The 12,797-nt window shown below is 54.3% G+C and overlaps 4 protein-coding genes across 4 annotated transcripts; 2 read left to right on the top strand and 2 right to left on the bottom strand.

Annotated features, from left to right (window-relative positions):
• Nucleotides 1–31: 31 nt before the first annotated feature.
• Nucleotides 32–3,931, top strand: CC1G_12277 (hypothetical protein; the record flags this gene model as incomplete). The annotated part of the gene is made up of 6 exons (XM_001828077.2): nt 32–264; nt 315–368; nt 417–1,927; nt 2,205–2,336; nt 2,394–2,636; nt 2,994–3,931. 6 exons carry the CDS (start codon nt 32–34, stop codon nt 3,929–3,931), a joined length of 3,111 nt encoding a protein of 1,036 aa, XP_001828129.2.
• A 1,081-nt stretch (nt 3,932–5,012) lies between these two features.
• Nucleotides 5,013–6,340, top strand: CC1G_13546 (hypothetical protein; the record flags this gene model as incomplete). The annotated part of the gene is made up of 5 exons (XM_002911972.1): nt 5,013–5,144; nt 5,380–5,561; nt 5,758–5,804; nt 6,031–6,156; nt 6,327–6,340. The coding sequence occupies 5 exons, from the start codon at nt 5,013–5,015 to the stop codon at nt 6,338–6,340; spliced, it is 501 nt and encodes a 166-aa protein (XP_002912018.1).
• A 1,598-nt stretch (nt 6,341–7,938) lies between these two features.
• On the bottom strand, nt 7,939–8,560 carry CC1G_13545 (hypothetical protein; the record flags this gene model as incomplete). The annotated part of the gene is made up of 2 exons (XM_002911971.1): nt 7,939–7,953; nt 8,009–8,560. 2 exons carry the CDS (start codon nt 8,558–8,560, stop codon nt 7,939–7,941), a joined length of 567 nt encoding a protein of 188 aa, XP_002912017.1.
• A 790-nt stretch (nt 8,561–9,350) lies between these two features.
• On the bottom strand, nt 9,351–12,293 carry CC1G_13429 (hypothetical protein; the record flags this gene model as incomplete). Its single annotated transcript, XM_001828075.2, has 3 exons — nt 9,351–11,296; nt 11,352–12,068; nt 12,125–12,293. The coding sequence occupies 3 exons, from the start codon at nt 12,291–12,293 to the stop codon at nt 9,351–9,353; spliced, it is 2,832 nt and encodes a 943-aa protein (XP_001828127.2).
• Between the last annotated feature and the right edge of the window lie 504 nt (nt 12,294–12,797).

The following is a 12,797-nucleotide window of genomic DNA, read 5'->3' as shown; positions in this document are numbered from 1 at the left end:
TTCCAGCACCACCAGGATACCCTTACCCAGGATGGCGATTGTTGAAGAGGTGCTGTCGCCGCCGCCGTCGTCACCGCAGCAGCAACAGCAGCAGAGGAAGAAGAGGGCGGGGAAGAGGAGTGGGAGTGGTACGAGGAGTGGAGGGAATGGAGGAGGGGGAGCGTCGACGCCTGTGGGAGGGCAGAGTGGGAATTCGAGTTCGAGGTTGAGGAAGTGGTTTAGTATTTCGCCGGGGAGTAAGAGCGGTAAGACTAGGGTTAAGAGGTGTGTATCCATTCTATACTACTGGATGCGCTGGCTAACATGCGGTGTAGGCCGTCGAAGCGGAGGAGTCAAGCTCCGGTCAACGAGGAGGAGCAACTATCCAGGTGCGTAGCCCTCTCCTACTCCCTTTCCACAGTCTAATAGGCGTACAGCTTTTCCTCAACCGCCACGCGCTCCTACAAATCCCTCTTCTCGCGGCGCCCGTCGACTAGCAGCACCACGTCCACCAAAAAGCCGTTCACGCCGTGGCTCCCGCCGGAGCTGTGGGTGCTCATCTTCCACCACGCCTGCTCGCCCTCTCACCCCTTCCTCTCCTCCGCGCTCATCGCGCCGAACGAGCCGCTCTCCTTCCTCGAGTTCCCGCACTCGCATTCGCATCTACTCAACGACTATAGGAGGAGCATGCGCTCCAAAGCGACGATTACGTATGTGTGCAAGCTGTGGCATTCGATTGGGCAGGAGGTCTTGTACGAGTTTGTGTGGATTACGAGGGCGAGGGAGGCGGCGCTTTTGGCGGAGTTGTTGGATAGGAAGGCGATTCGGGACGTCTCTGCCGACTCCACCGCCGCTGCCTCCTCTAAAGGCAAGGGCAAGGGGAAGAATATCGTTCGGCATGGCCACCAACTATCCGACACGACGAATTTCGACTATAACAATCGCGGCGCGTATACATACCCCTGGGATACGAGGGGCGTTGGGAGGCATATACGACGACTGCATATCGAGACGAACACACTTGATCGGTGTGCCCCGCAGGATTTGTTGATGATTTTGGACCATGCCCCGCTTTTGCAGGTGTATTCGGATTATCAGTCGATTAGGCGGACGACGGGGTTTACGATCATTGCGCCTGCTTCGCCTAGTGCGTCGGCGAGTTCGAGTGGGAATGCGAGTTCGGGGTTGGGTTTGGGTTCGAGTAGGCCGAGTTCGAGGGGGTCGGAGGGGTCGTCTAGTTCGGGGTCGAGTTCAGGCTCGAGTTTGGGGTCCACCATTATCACGTCCACGTCCACCTTCACCTCTTCTTCCGAAGCGTCTTCGCATACCACACTCCCGCCACCTCAGCAACAAGAATCGGACCAACAAGTCCTCTCAGCTCTCCTCGCCCACCCGGCGCGGCGCACGAACCTCCGTCGGCTCTCGTGGACAAACTACGAATACGAGCCGGAGGACTACGAAGCGGGCGTCCGGTTCTACCTGCGCGTCGTCGGTCCTAAACTCAAAGCCGCGAAGGAGAATCTGGAGTTTTTGGAGCTGACGTTGTGTGCAAAGGATTTGAGGGGGATGACGGGTCAGGGGGGCACGGGTGGAGGTTTCTTTGAGAGTGTGTTGATGGGTGGGGGCCTGGGGGGCCCGGATGTGGGAGGTGGGATCACAGCTAGCTCCTTAACGACTTTGAGCGCCAGTCTCACTAGCACAGTTACGACTACCACCATCTCCTCTTCGCCTTCCTCTTCACCGTCAAGTTTCTCCTCCTCGTCGCCGCTTTCCAGAACGCTATCGAGGGAGACGCTAAAGAGTATCTCGGCAGCGAGTCCCCTCGTCCTTCCTGCGTTGAGGAGTTTGAAGGTGACGCTTGATAATGCGACGTTCCATGTTCTTTCGACTTGGGAGATGCCGAGTTTGAGGAATTTGAGTGTTGTTAGTGCGGATTTTAGTTATGCTGGTGAGTGGTTTCTGCGTTTTTCTTTTTGGTTTTTTGGTTGGTTTGGGGTTGGGGTTGGTTGGTCGGTGTCGTTGCTCGTACCTTTTCTCTTCTTGCTATCATTTTCGTTGATGTGTCTTTTGTATTATCGCATTTTCCCTTTCGGATTGCGAGTTCTTTTCGTCCTTTTCTTCTTCGTGGTCGAACGAACCTTTTCCTCATCGTTGGACTTGTAACCCCCCCTTTTTCTTTCCTCGGAATTGTTGGACGTGGCTGACACGTATCTACCCTCCCATAGGCGAAGGGTTCAAGAACTTCTTCGAAGTGCATGGAGCGAAGATCCAGCAGCTCGAGTTGGGCCATTCGACGGGTGCTATTGAAGAGTTTTGGTTAACTGCGAACCCGAATGGGGGGTTCAACGGCGCCAATGGTGCGGTACCCACCTTCTCCTTCTCCTACCTTATCGCTAACGAATGCATCTGCTCAGGTAACGTGAATAACGCCAACGCCAACGGTACCAACGCAGGAGGAGGAGGAAACGGGAACGCAGGGGCAAACGGGAGCGCTAATACGGGCTGGACGTTCGGTTCCACGCGTGTCCCGTTGGCCGAGTGGTGTCCCAATCTCTCCGAGTTTATATGTTCTGCAGATGCGGAATGGAATTGGCAGAACCCAGATTGGATCGCCCCGCATGTTCTTTTGCCGGCGCATCCTACTTTGAAGTTTATTGGTGAGTTTTGTAAAGTTTGATCTGCTTTTTTATTTTTTGGTTTATGGGTGTGCTCGTTATGTTGGTTTGTGGGTGTGCTCCTCATGTCGTGGTTGTGCTCGTTCTGAGTACGGAGAGTTTTTAGTTGGGTGGTGCGAGGACTTGCTCGAGTGACGTGGCGGATTGTTGGGTTGGTGCTCTCGCTCGGTCGACCGTGCAGAGTGCTACGCCTTCGCCCATCCTCGCGTTATCGCGTTTGGGCCTTGGTTTGTTCGTGCTTCCACTTCCCCCGCCTTTTCGACCTTTGCTTTTTCATCGACCACCCCCTGGCTCCCGAGCTGGTTTGATTGTGTGCTAACCTCCCCTTTTTCCCAACAGGTGTCCGCGACATGGAAAAACGAATCCTCGAAGCACTCGAACGAGTCGAGTACCGCGACCTCGTCGCCGTTCGGGAAGGACGAGGTTTGGTTGGACTTGAAGACCTCGATGACGACTCGGATCCTTCGCATTCCTCACCCAACGCCAACGCCAACGCGGCCAATGCCCCGCACGACGACCCATTCTTTATGCTCCAAGAGCAGATTGGGAGTTTGTTGAGGAGGGAGGCGTTCCCTGGATTGCGGTATGTGAGGGATTTGAGTCCTGTTAGTGAGGTTATTAGAAGGACGGGGAGGGTTAGTCTTTCGGTGTTGGGAGGTGGGGGATTGGGTGTTGGAGAGGATCGGGAGGAGGGGGAGGAGGGTTCTGTGAGCGGAGGGGGAGGAGGGGTGTTGGGGAGTGGAAGTGGAAGTGGAAGTGGGGGCTTGGGTGGTGGTGGTGCGGCAGCGGTGCCGGCACCGCCGCAGCCTTCGTGGGGATGGTGGGGATGGATTTTGGGCAGTCAGCAGACGAGGCAGTATATTGCGAATGCGACTGCTGCTGCCGCGGCGGGTGGTGGTGGTACTGCATCTGCGACTTCAGCGCAAGCAGCCACGGCAACATCGGCTTCGACGTCCATGGCTCAACACTCATCGTCGTCCGCTCATCCCTCGTTGACATCGTCCACTCATCATCCATCGTCGTCTCAACCTTCTTCGTCAGGCCCTTCTTCGTCGTCCACGCCCACCCCGCCGCCGCCCGCTGACACCCGTCCGAGCGGTCGACGCCTTCAACTCCTCCAAGAACGCCAGCAAGGTCTGAGGGTGTTACGGTTTTGGATGAAGGTGATGCGGATGTTTAGGGAGAGGGGTGTGTGGTTGGAGGATTGTGATGGGATGAATGTGACGGTTGCTAGTTTGAGGAGGGCTGCTGCTGCTTCGTCTTCTGGGAGTTCGTGAGTGGGCTTCGAATGGCAGAACGACGGCCAGGGGAAGGGAAGGTGGTGGGAGTAGGTTCGTGGAGTTTTTTTTATTTCTGTTTTGTGCGTTGTTGGTCGAGGACTGTTCGCGTATATACCATTGTGTTATCCCCGTTTTTTTTTTTTTATTCTTGATGTGTTCGCACTTGTGGATTGGATCTTTTCTTTGTTTCTCTCTCTCTCTCGTCGCTGTTTCTGGTTTCTTGGGCTCGGAATTTCTTGCTATCTCGCTTTGTGTTTTTTCTTTTCTTTTGGTTTGCTGTTTCTTCTCTCTTTCCGCTCGTCCGAGGCTTTGTGGACGTCGTCGGCGTCTGTTGCGTCGTTTGGACGTCGTCGTTGGTTGGAAGCTAAGTCGTCGACGTTGATGTCCTCGCTTTCGACGTTGGCGTTCAGCTTTATATACCAATATTCCTACCCTGCACATTTGAACTATGAACCGAACACTGTTTTCCATGTTTTCTTGAATCGCATATATCCGAATTGTGTACCTTTATATACCTCCTTGTGCATAGAATTTTGTTTGGCTTGGACTGTGACGAATGTAGATCTTGTAACTTGGATCTCACGCGTGGAACTGTTGTCGAGACGAGGACTTCACTCCTCGAAGAAGAAAGAAAAGAGTCGAATGGAAAGTTCGACCGAGGAAGGTGAACTAAAGGAAAGGGTTGACTGGAACGGTCAAGAAAGTAATAAAACTCGATGTTCGCGGGAGAAGAAAAGAGTCGCCGAGCACGGGGAAATGCCACGGGAAATCGATTAGATAAAGAGGTATTGGCTTCTAGAAGAAGAATAAAGATTTGATTTTGACTACTAGACAATGTCCAGGGGACCTTTGGTTAGAACTCGAGACGAGAGTCCTCGAGATAAAACTGGGGAAAGAAAGATAAGGAGCGAGCCCCCAAGGGCTGCCCTTTTAACCTACAAAATCTACATGACTGATCTAAACTACCGTCGAACCATGAAATTACTTCCCTAATAATATACTTCCCGTAACATGGCTGTGTTACAAACCCGCCGTCGTCGCAAGAACAGCCCTCTTTTCAAACGACATCTCGGATAGAATGCCACCCGTCGTCGTAACAAACACCCTCGCACGCGTCCCCGAGGTCTTCCATCGTCTCCCATCGTCGCTCGCTCTGTCGTCGGTCCATCGTCACTCATCGTCGGTCCATCGTCACTCATCGTCGCCCATCGTCAGTCCATCGTCGCCCAATCGTACGCTATCGTCGTCTCTCAAATGGTATCCCACTGAAAGTCCGTCCATCATTAACGTCTTTAGTCCATCGTTAGTAGGACCCTGTCAGGGCTCGTGCAACCGCCGGGTCTCGATACGTACAACTACACCCTTCCTTTACCCTCAACGCCATTCGATATTATTATTCACATTTTCTCTTATCTATTTTATTTGTTACACCCACTTCATTTCAGCCCGCCGGTTCCTCTCTTGACTTTGACGCGCGACGTTCGCGGAGCGTGGGAAAGGTCACGACTGGCGCGCGCGCGCGCGGCCTTGCGGCTGTGCCGGAACTCTCGGATCCGCCGGATAATCTTGTGGACTTTAGACGCGCGCTTGGCAAGCTGTCAAACGGGTTTCGTATTGTGTATTCGAAGTACGTTTTTATTCTGTCATTCTTCTATCCCTTGTTCCGCCGTGTCGTTATTCTTCTCGCTTCTATTTCTTTACACTTGATTTCCAGTTTGCTCAGATGACTTTTTCGTACGAACGTTCTTGCCTAAGTATCTGTTCAGTTATTTTGGGGCCACATTCACCTTTGCCTTACCCCATTTGATATGATCGATCTGCAGATCTGTGATGCGCGTCAGGAATATGGGCCTCTGCCAAGAACATATGGGTGGCGATCATTTACCTGTCGCAAATTCTGGGCGCTGTCTACTGGAGCCGTCTTAGGCCATCATTTACATATGGGTGGCGATCATTTACCTGTCGCAAATTCTGGGTGCTGTCTACTGGAGCCGTCTTAGGCCATCATTTACATATCGGTTGTCGAGCAAACACTATCTAGCTAAGGTGGTCTACTCTAAGACTTACCAGGTAGAGTGTTATGTGAGGCTAACTAGTGGCTAACTACAAGAGTTGTGACGAACTCTGTCATCTATTCCAAGGCCAGGGAGGGCCGGTATTTATAGTTTACAGGAAGCGTGACAGATGTGACGTTTACTACATAAATATGGAAGGTGTGACGGGTGAGTAAGCGAATGAGTCATCATGAGTAAGAATGAGCGATAATGACGCGATATGGTGCAAGTATTAGCACCTACTCATGTGACGTTCCAGAATGTTCTACACTAGAATGTTCTAGAGTGTTCTGGACCAAGTCTCACTAATCTAATCTAATCTACGATATAATCTACAGATAAGATAAGATAAGTTCAACATCGGTGTCCATCATTTACCTGTCGCAAATTCTGGGTGCCGTCGACTGCTGCTGTCCATCATCTTTAGATGGCCATGTTAACATATGGGTGGCCATCATTTACCTGTCACAAATTATGGGTGCCGTTGACTGGGTGCTGTCCATCAGTTTTGATCGACTTCTCATTTTAACAGCAGTTAAGCCACATGTAGGCCCCTGCATTTCTGTCGCCGTGTTTTCCCTGTCAAGAATTATGGGTCCCATCTATGGGTGCCATATTTTCAATCAGCTGATAAGGCGCCCTGCCTGCTGCATATGGCTGCTTATATTTGGCCTGTCAAAAATTCTGGATGTTGTCCACCGGCGCCCTGCCGATCATCAGGTCCATCAAATTTGATCGAATTCCAATCAAGCGTAGTAGGGTTATAGAGAGAGAAAAAATGGAGTAGGGTCGGTCTGACCCTGGGGTCATATTGGACTGACCCTGGGGGCAGGGTCAGGGGAGAATATGGGTGACCCTGGGGACTGACCCTGGGGGAGAGGGTCAGAGGGGAATATGGGGGACCCTGTGGGGGGCAGGGTCAGGGGAGAATATGGTTGACCCTGGGGACTGACCCTGGGGGACAGGGTCAGAGGAGAATATGGGGGACCCTGGGGACTGACCCTGGGGGAAAGGGTCAGGGGAGAGTATGGGGGACCCTGGGCGCATCCTGCTCAAGTCTCTGAGATGAGGTGGTGGGCCGCTGTTGCTCTGATGTTCCGGGAACACCACTCTCTGAGTCTGGTAGTCGCCACCCTCTGTATGCGGTGTTCCAGGAACACCACTCCCTCAGTCCGAGTGTGACTCGCTCGCATGCGGTGTTCCAGGAACACCACTCTCTGAGTCGGAGTGGTCACCCTCTGTTCCAGGAACACCACTTTCTGAGTCGGAACCATACTCTGAGTCGGAGTCGTCACCCTCTGTATGCGGTGTTCCAGGAACACCACTCCCTCAGTCCAAGTGTGACTTGCTCGCATCCGGTGTTCCAGGAACACCACTCTCTGAGTCGGAGTGGTCACCCTCTGTATGTGGTGTTCCAGGAACACCACTCTCTCAGTCCGAGTGTGACTCGCTCACATGCGGTGTTCCAGGGACACCACACTCTGAGTCGGAGTCGTCACCCTCTGTATGCGGTGTTCCAGGAACACCACTTTCTGAGTCCGAGTAGTGACTCGCTCGCATGCGCTGTTCAAGGAACACCACTCCCTCAGTCCGACTGTGACTCGCTCGCATCCGGTGTTCCAGGAACACCACTCTCTGAGTCGGAGTGGTCACCCTCTGTATGCGGTGTTCCAGGAACACCCCTCTCTGAGTCGGAACCACTCACACCTGAGCTCTGGGTTTCTACATTTTCGCCCACACCACCTCACAACTTAGCTGCTCTGCCAGGCGTTCGATGCCCACAAAACAGTATATACTAAGGACAATTATATAATTCATACCCAACCTCAAGATACAAGTCGGCAAAGGGAATCATCAAGAAAGGTAAGTAAGTGGGTAGTACTATGAAAGGGAGAAGAGGGAAATTATCGACTAAAAGGGAAGAGAAGGCGCGTCCTGACAAAGGGAAATTCACCCAGCCAATTCCTAATCAATCCACAATCAATCACCAAGGCAGTCGCGAAGTAAAATGGCCACTTACCCACATCGGCTCCCCTCGAAGGATGAGAATTTTCGGTGCCGGGAGTCGCAGGTCAGCCCCACCGAACCTGGTAAATCGGCGATCGGGCCGGGTCTCCCAAACACCACCGTCCCCCCAAGGAATCCAGCAGAGCATCCTGAACAAGCGGAATAGGGCCTTCTTTGCCTCCACCACCTCTGTCCTCGAAACGCGGTAGGTGAATGCCACCCAATCGTCGTAGTACCTTCGAGAAGCAAACACTGGGTCTTCGCTTTCCCAGTCCCTATCTGGGAAGTGGCTGTCGAACACCACCATGAGTTCCTCTTCATCGCGAACCACAATCCACTGAACTTCCGTGAAGATGTCCGATAGGCGCAGGTTCTGGAAGATACCCATGTCAGCGTTGGCGAGCTGGGCGGGGGTTAAGGCGCAGAACGAGTCGGAGCTGTGGTTGTTGCGACGCGAAGGGACCTTCGAGGGGATGCCAGAGATGATGTCGTTGACATACTGAAGCCACATTTCCTCACACCACCGCGGCAGGCCGTGCGTGAAGTGGTGTTGCGTGAGGTGCATCGGTGGAATGACGATGTCGAGCCTGTCGGTGGCGTAAGCGTGTTAGGGTTATGGGACAACTTTTCAGAACTAGGGTCCACTCAACCCTGGATCCCAACCCTGCCCTGGGCAACCACCCTGGCCTCTACCCTGGACCAGCAACCCTGCCCTGCTAGGCACCCACCCTGGCCTCCACCCTGGACGAGCAACCCTGCCCTGCTAGGCACCCACCCTGGCCTCCACCCTGGACGAGCAACCCTGCCCTGCTAGGCACCCACCCTGGCCTCCACCCTGGACGAGCAACCCTACCACCTGGGCACCCACCTGGACCACCCTTGTGCACTCTGCCTTACAAACTAACCCCCAGGACAAGCTGCAGACGCTGCCGAGCGAAGTTCCAACCGCGCCTGGCCAGCTTCGCACCCTGCAGCCGGAGCTGCGCAGCGCGGCCTTCCAAGGATTCTGCAGCCGAACGAGGCAGCATGCTACTTCCAAGTTCCTACCACTCACCTCGGAAGGGCGCCGAGAATGCTCACCCTGATCCAATTGACCTTATAATCTCACACCACTATTAGCGATGCCCAAAAAACAACAAAATTGATTTTAATGCGATGAGATGAGATACATGTAGCATAAAAAAGAATAAAAGCGAACAAGGAGGCAGTCGGCCAGGCGATGCTGAAGAGTCACCCCAAAGAAGGTGTAAAGACAAGAAGATAAAGGCGATGAAGGAGGCGACAAGGAAAGAAAGCGCAAACAGACGGCAAAGGTGATGGAAAAGAAAGTGAGACGGCCGACGAAGAATGAAGAGTTACGATGAATAGGCCTCGTCTGCGAGTTTCTCATATGCTGCCCAGAACTTAGGGACTGCAGCGAGGCGGCGAATGGTAGGCTTCCAGTTGCGTATGGAGTTTGGTACCCCCTTCCCACTGCGCAGATGAGACTGCCTCTCCTGGAACCACGCCTCTGCTGCTGGACTCCACTCCCCGACATTTAAGCCACTCTTTGCCCAAGCACTTGGGGGTGGCCAAAGGAAGGTGATAGACTCCTTGTGAACCACACGGCCGTCGGTCGGTCGAGTTCGATATGCTCCAAGGATCAAATCGATCTCGTGCTCTTCAAGGCAGTCGCTGACGACATCCAGTGAGCGCATTGAGCCCATCCAGGCACCGTGGTCCAAGGCTACCGCACTTGGAGGCTTCAGAGCAGCGTCCCGCTGGCTTTTGGTTGCTTTGTCGATGGCAAATCGCCAAAGCAATCCGCCGGCCTTAAGTGCGAGTGCACCGCGGCGCGTAGCCAGGAAAGCATCGCGCATTTGTTCGTACTGCTTGTAGCTCTCCGCTGGCATGGTGGTCCCCCAGGGATACTCACCGATCGTGGGGCGGCCGACGGGGCGCCGCCGAGGTTGGTGCTTCATGCTCCTGGCAATTGCGGTGGAGAATGGCAGTCCACGACTGATCATGTACCTTCCGATAGCAAGGACGCCTGGCAAACCCTCTCGGGAGACTTGGTACAGGGTAGGACCACTGACGACCAAGACGAAATACTGCTCCTCCACGATCTTGTCCTTGATACCAATCACGTATCGCTTAGCGACCTCGCCGTTGGCCTGGGTGTACGAGATCTGCCACGACTGAAGATTTAAAGGCAACGAAGGCCTCGTGGCTACCGCGGCGAGATCCCACCGAGCAGAGAGGTCGCGCAGCGGGACTTTGCCCTGCCCGATTTCAGCAACGGCATCGACGATGGAGCGGAGGTCCTTCTTGGATGCTTTGGCAGAACCTGGGTACCCAAGGCACTGCAGCGATCTGCTCTCCACTGAACCTTCAGGGAAAAACGGCGAGACATTGGGCGACGAAGATCGCACAAGGTCGTACCCCAGACGTGCAGAGATGATGGAGCCGATTTCGGGAGGGCTGTCGAGAACGGTGGAGGTGGAAGAAGGGGGGTGGACTGATGAAGAGGGTGGGCCAGGGCGGGGAGGGTCTTCGTCGCCGTAATCGCTTTCTGAATCAGGGTCAATCGTGGCCCTGGGGGGACTGGGAGCGATGCTGAGGGAGGATTCGCCGTGCGGGGAGGGCAGTGACACGTCGCTGGTGTCTGGGTCGGGGGACGCTGGGCTGAAAAAGGAATCCCAAGAGGAAATCGAAAGTTGGGGTCGCGGTTCCAAGTTCAAGGGGGTGCCGTCGTCGGTAGTTGAAATGAGATCAGCACTCCCAGCTCCTGGTTGCAGGTATTCGCACAATTCGAATTCTTCATTGATGGGGCACCAGTATCTCTGAGCAAACGGAAACGCCTCGAAGAGGGCTTTCTTTGTACTAGCATCGACAGGTCTCCGAGACCACGCTCCTCTCTCGCATTCCCATACAAAAACACTGTATGCCGAGAAGTACGGCTGCCAGGTTGCAGACTCTCCTGGTCGCATCGCGAATTCCCGAGCTTCCTTCGACAGTGTGTGGCCATTCTCCCAGCGAATCCGCATTTCGCGCTTCATCGCGAAGTAGTCCGCAGGCGATGTCCCAGGCACGTAGTCACCCTGAATGAACCCATGGCACGCCAAAGCAGGAACGATGGCCTCCTCCCCACCGAGCGACACCGTCGTGAAGCTGGGTGGTGCAGGCTGCTTGAGAAGCTGGGCGAGAAAGTCACCATAAGCCGCGGAGAGCCTGCCAGTCCAAGGCCTCCACGAAGCCACCACACGCGCAAATTCTGGGTTGGACACCTGGTACGCAGCCTCGGTCGCTGAGGGATCGGCGCCTGCGTAGATCCACAGGGGTACACCGGCTTCTGCCCAGATGTGGGCGCAGGGAACCCATCGGGAGGTTGGTGCGGTCAGGTCGATGAAGTAACCCGTCCGGTTTCCGAATCCTGAAGTCGCCCGCGGTTGACGATCTGGCTAGTTGGTGAATGGCGGCCGACCAGTGGGGTTTGTTGACGTCGAACCATTTGATCATCGGGTTGAGAGGGTGTACGTGGTTGCAGAAGTTCCAGAACGAAAAGCAGAACGATATAAAGGTGATCAGTCGAGAGAAAGCGTTTCGAGATTTGCGGATGGCCTCAATCGCATCCAGCCTTGATGTGTAGGCATCCGAATACTTGAATTCTGAAGGCTTAGAAGGTGGCTTAAGAGGGGGGAGATGGGGGAGGTGCTCCGCTAGAGTTCTCGCGATCGCCAACAAATCGATTTCTAGAGATCGCCATGTTCGGCTGATGTCAGGGTGGAGGATGTAATCGTTTTTGAAGTCGAGGGTGGTGGCGTATGGGAGGGCGTGGTTAGGGATGCACAGGGGAGACAGGTAGGTCCCCTGGTTCGCTCCAAACGACGGGGTGAAGCCGAGCCAGGGTTCCTCGTCCGATAGCCACTGAGCCGAAGCGTACTTGTTTGAAGGTCCGATGGGAGGGTCGATAACGTCGTGTCTGGCATTGACGACAAACCAATATCCCCTGAAATTAGGGTGATCAAGGTATTGGCAGGAGATGTACTTCAGATTGTTCACCCTGGCCTTGACGTCTTCGCTGTGGTATGAACCTAGAAATCGCGCTCAGCGGTTAATGCGAAGACTGAAGCAAGTCGAGTGAACGTACGGAGGGAAGGCAAGGGGTTGTCCGCAGACGGAACAAACTTGCTCGCGAGAGTCGTCTCGAAAAGAAATAGCCCGCGCTCGTCCCCATCAGCACCTGGTGGTAGCTTCGATGTGCTGGGTAGTGGCGCGCGGGATGACGGAACCCTGGACGACGAGGCCCTGGACGACATGGTGTAATCGAGAGACAGGAGGTGACTTAGGTGGCGCAGACTCAAATAACTCTGGGTGTAAAACACCACAGAATCGCGAGGTCAACGAGAAGTAGAGCTTCGAGTGTAAAACACTGCGAAGCGATCCTCTCTATGCCAGATGAGCTCCTAAGGGCATATAATGTCAGAGCGAGGTAAAAGGTGATTAGAGTAACTTACAAGAAGCGCTCGGAAACGCTCTAAGCTTGATGGGAGCGCGGTAGGTAGGTAGGTAGGTAGTGGTCGACCGCAGAGGTTGATGATCGCGAGTCTGCATACGCGACCTCCGCCTGATGCTATTTCAAACTCCGCCTTGATCGAGATGCTTCCCGCCAGCGCGCTCGCAGTCGCCTGCCCAAGGCACTCATCGAACATCCTCATCCTCTGAGGTGCTGTGCACCCAGAAAGACAAGGGTGGAAGACCCTCGGTACGGGAAGACCTACATCCTCATCCTCTGAGGTGCTGTGCACCCAGAAAGACAAGGG

Source organism: Coprinopsis cinerea (genome assembly GCF_000182895.1).
Source record: "Coprinopsis cinerea okayama7#130 chromosome 1 map unlocalized cont3.1, whole genome shotgun sequence".
In the NCBI taxonomy this organism is placed as follows: Eukaryota; Fungi; Basidiomycota; class Agaricomycetes; order Agaricales; family Psathyrellaceae; genus Coprinopsis; species Coprinopsis cinerea.
Note: the sequence above shows the minus strand (reverse complement) of the source record. Positions and strands in the feature narration are given on the sequence as shown.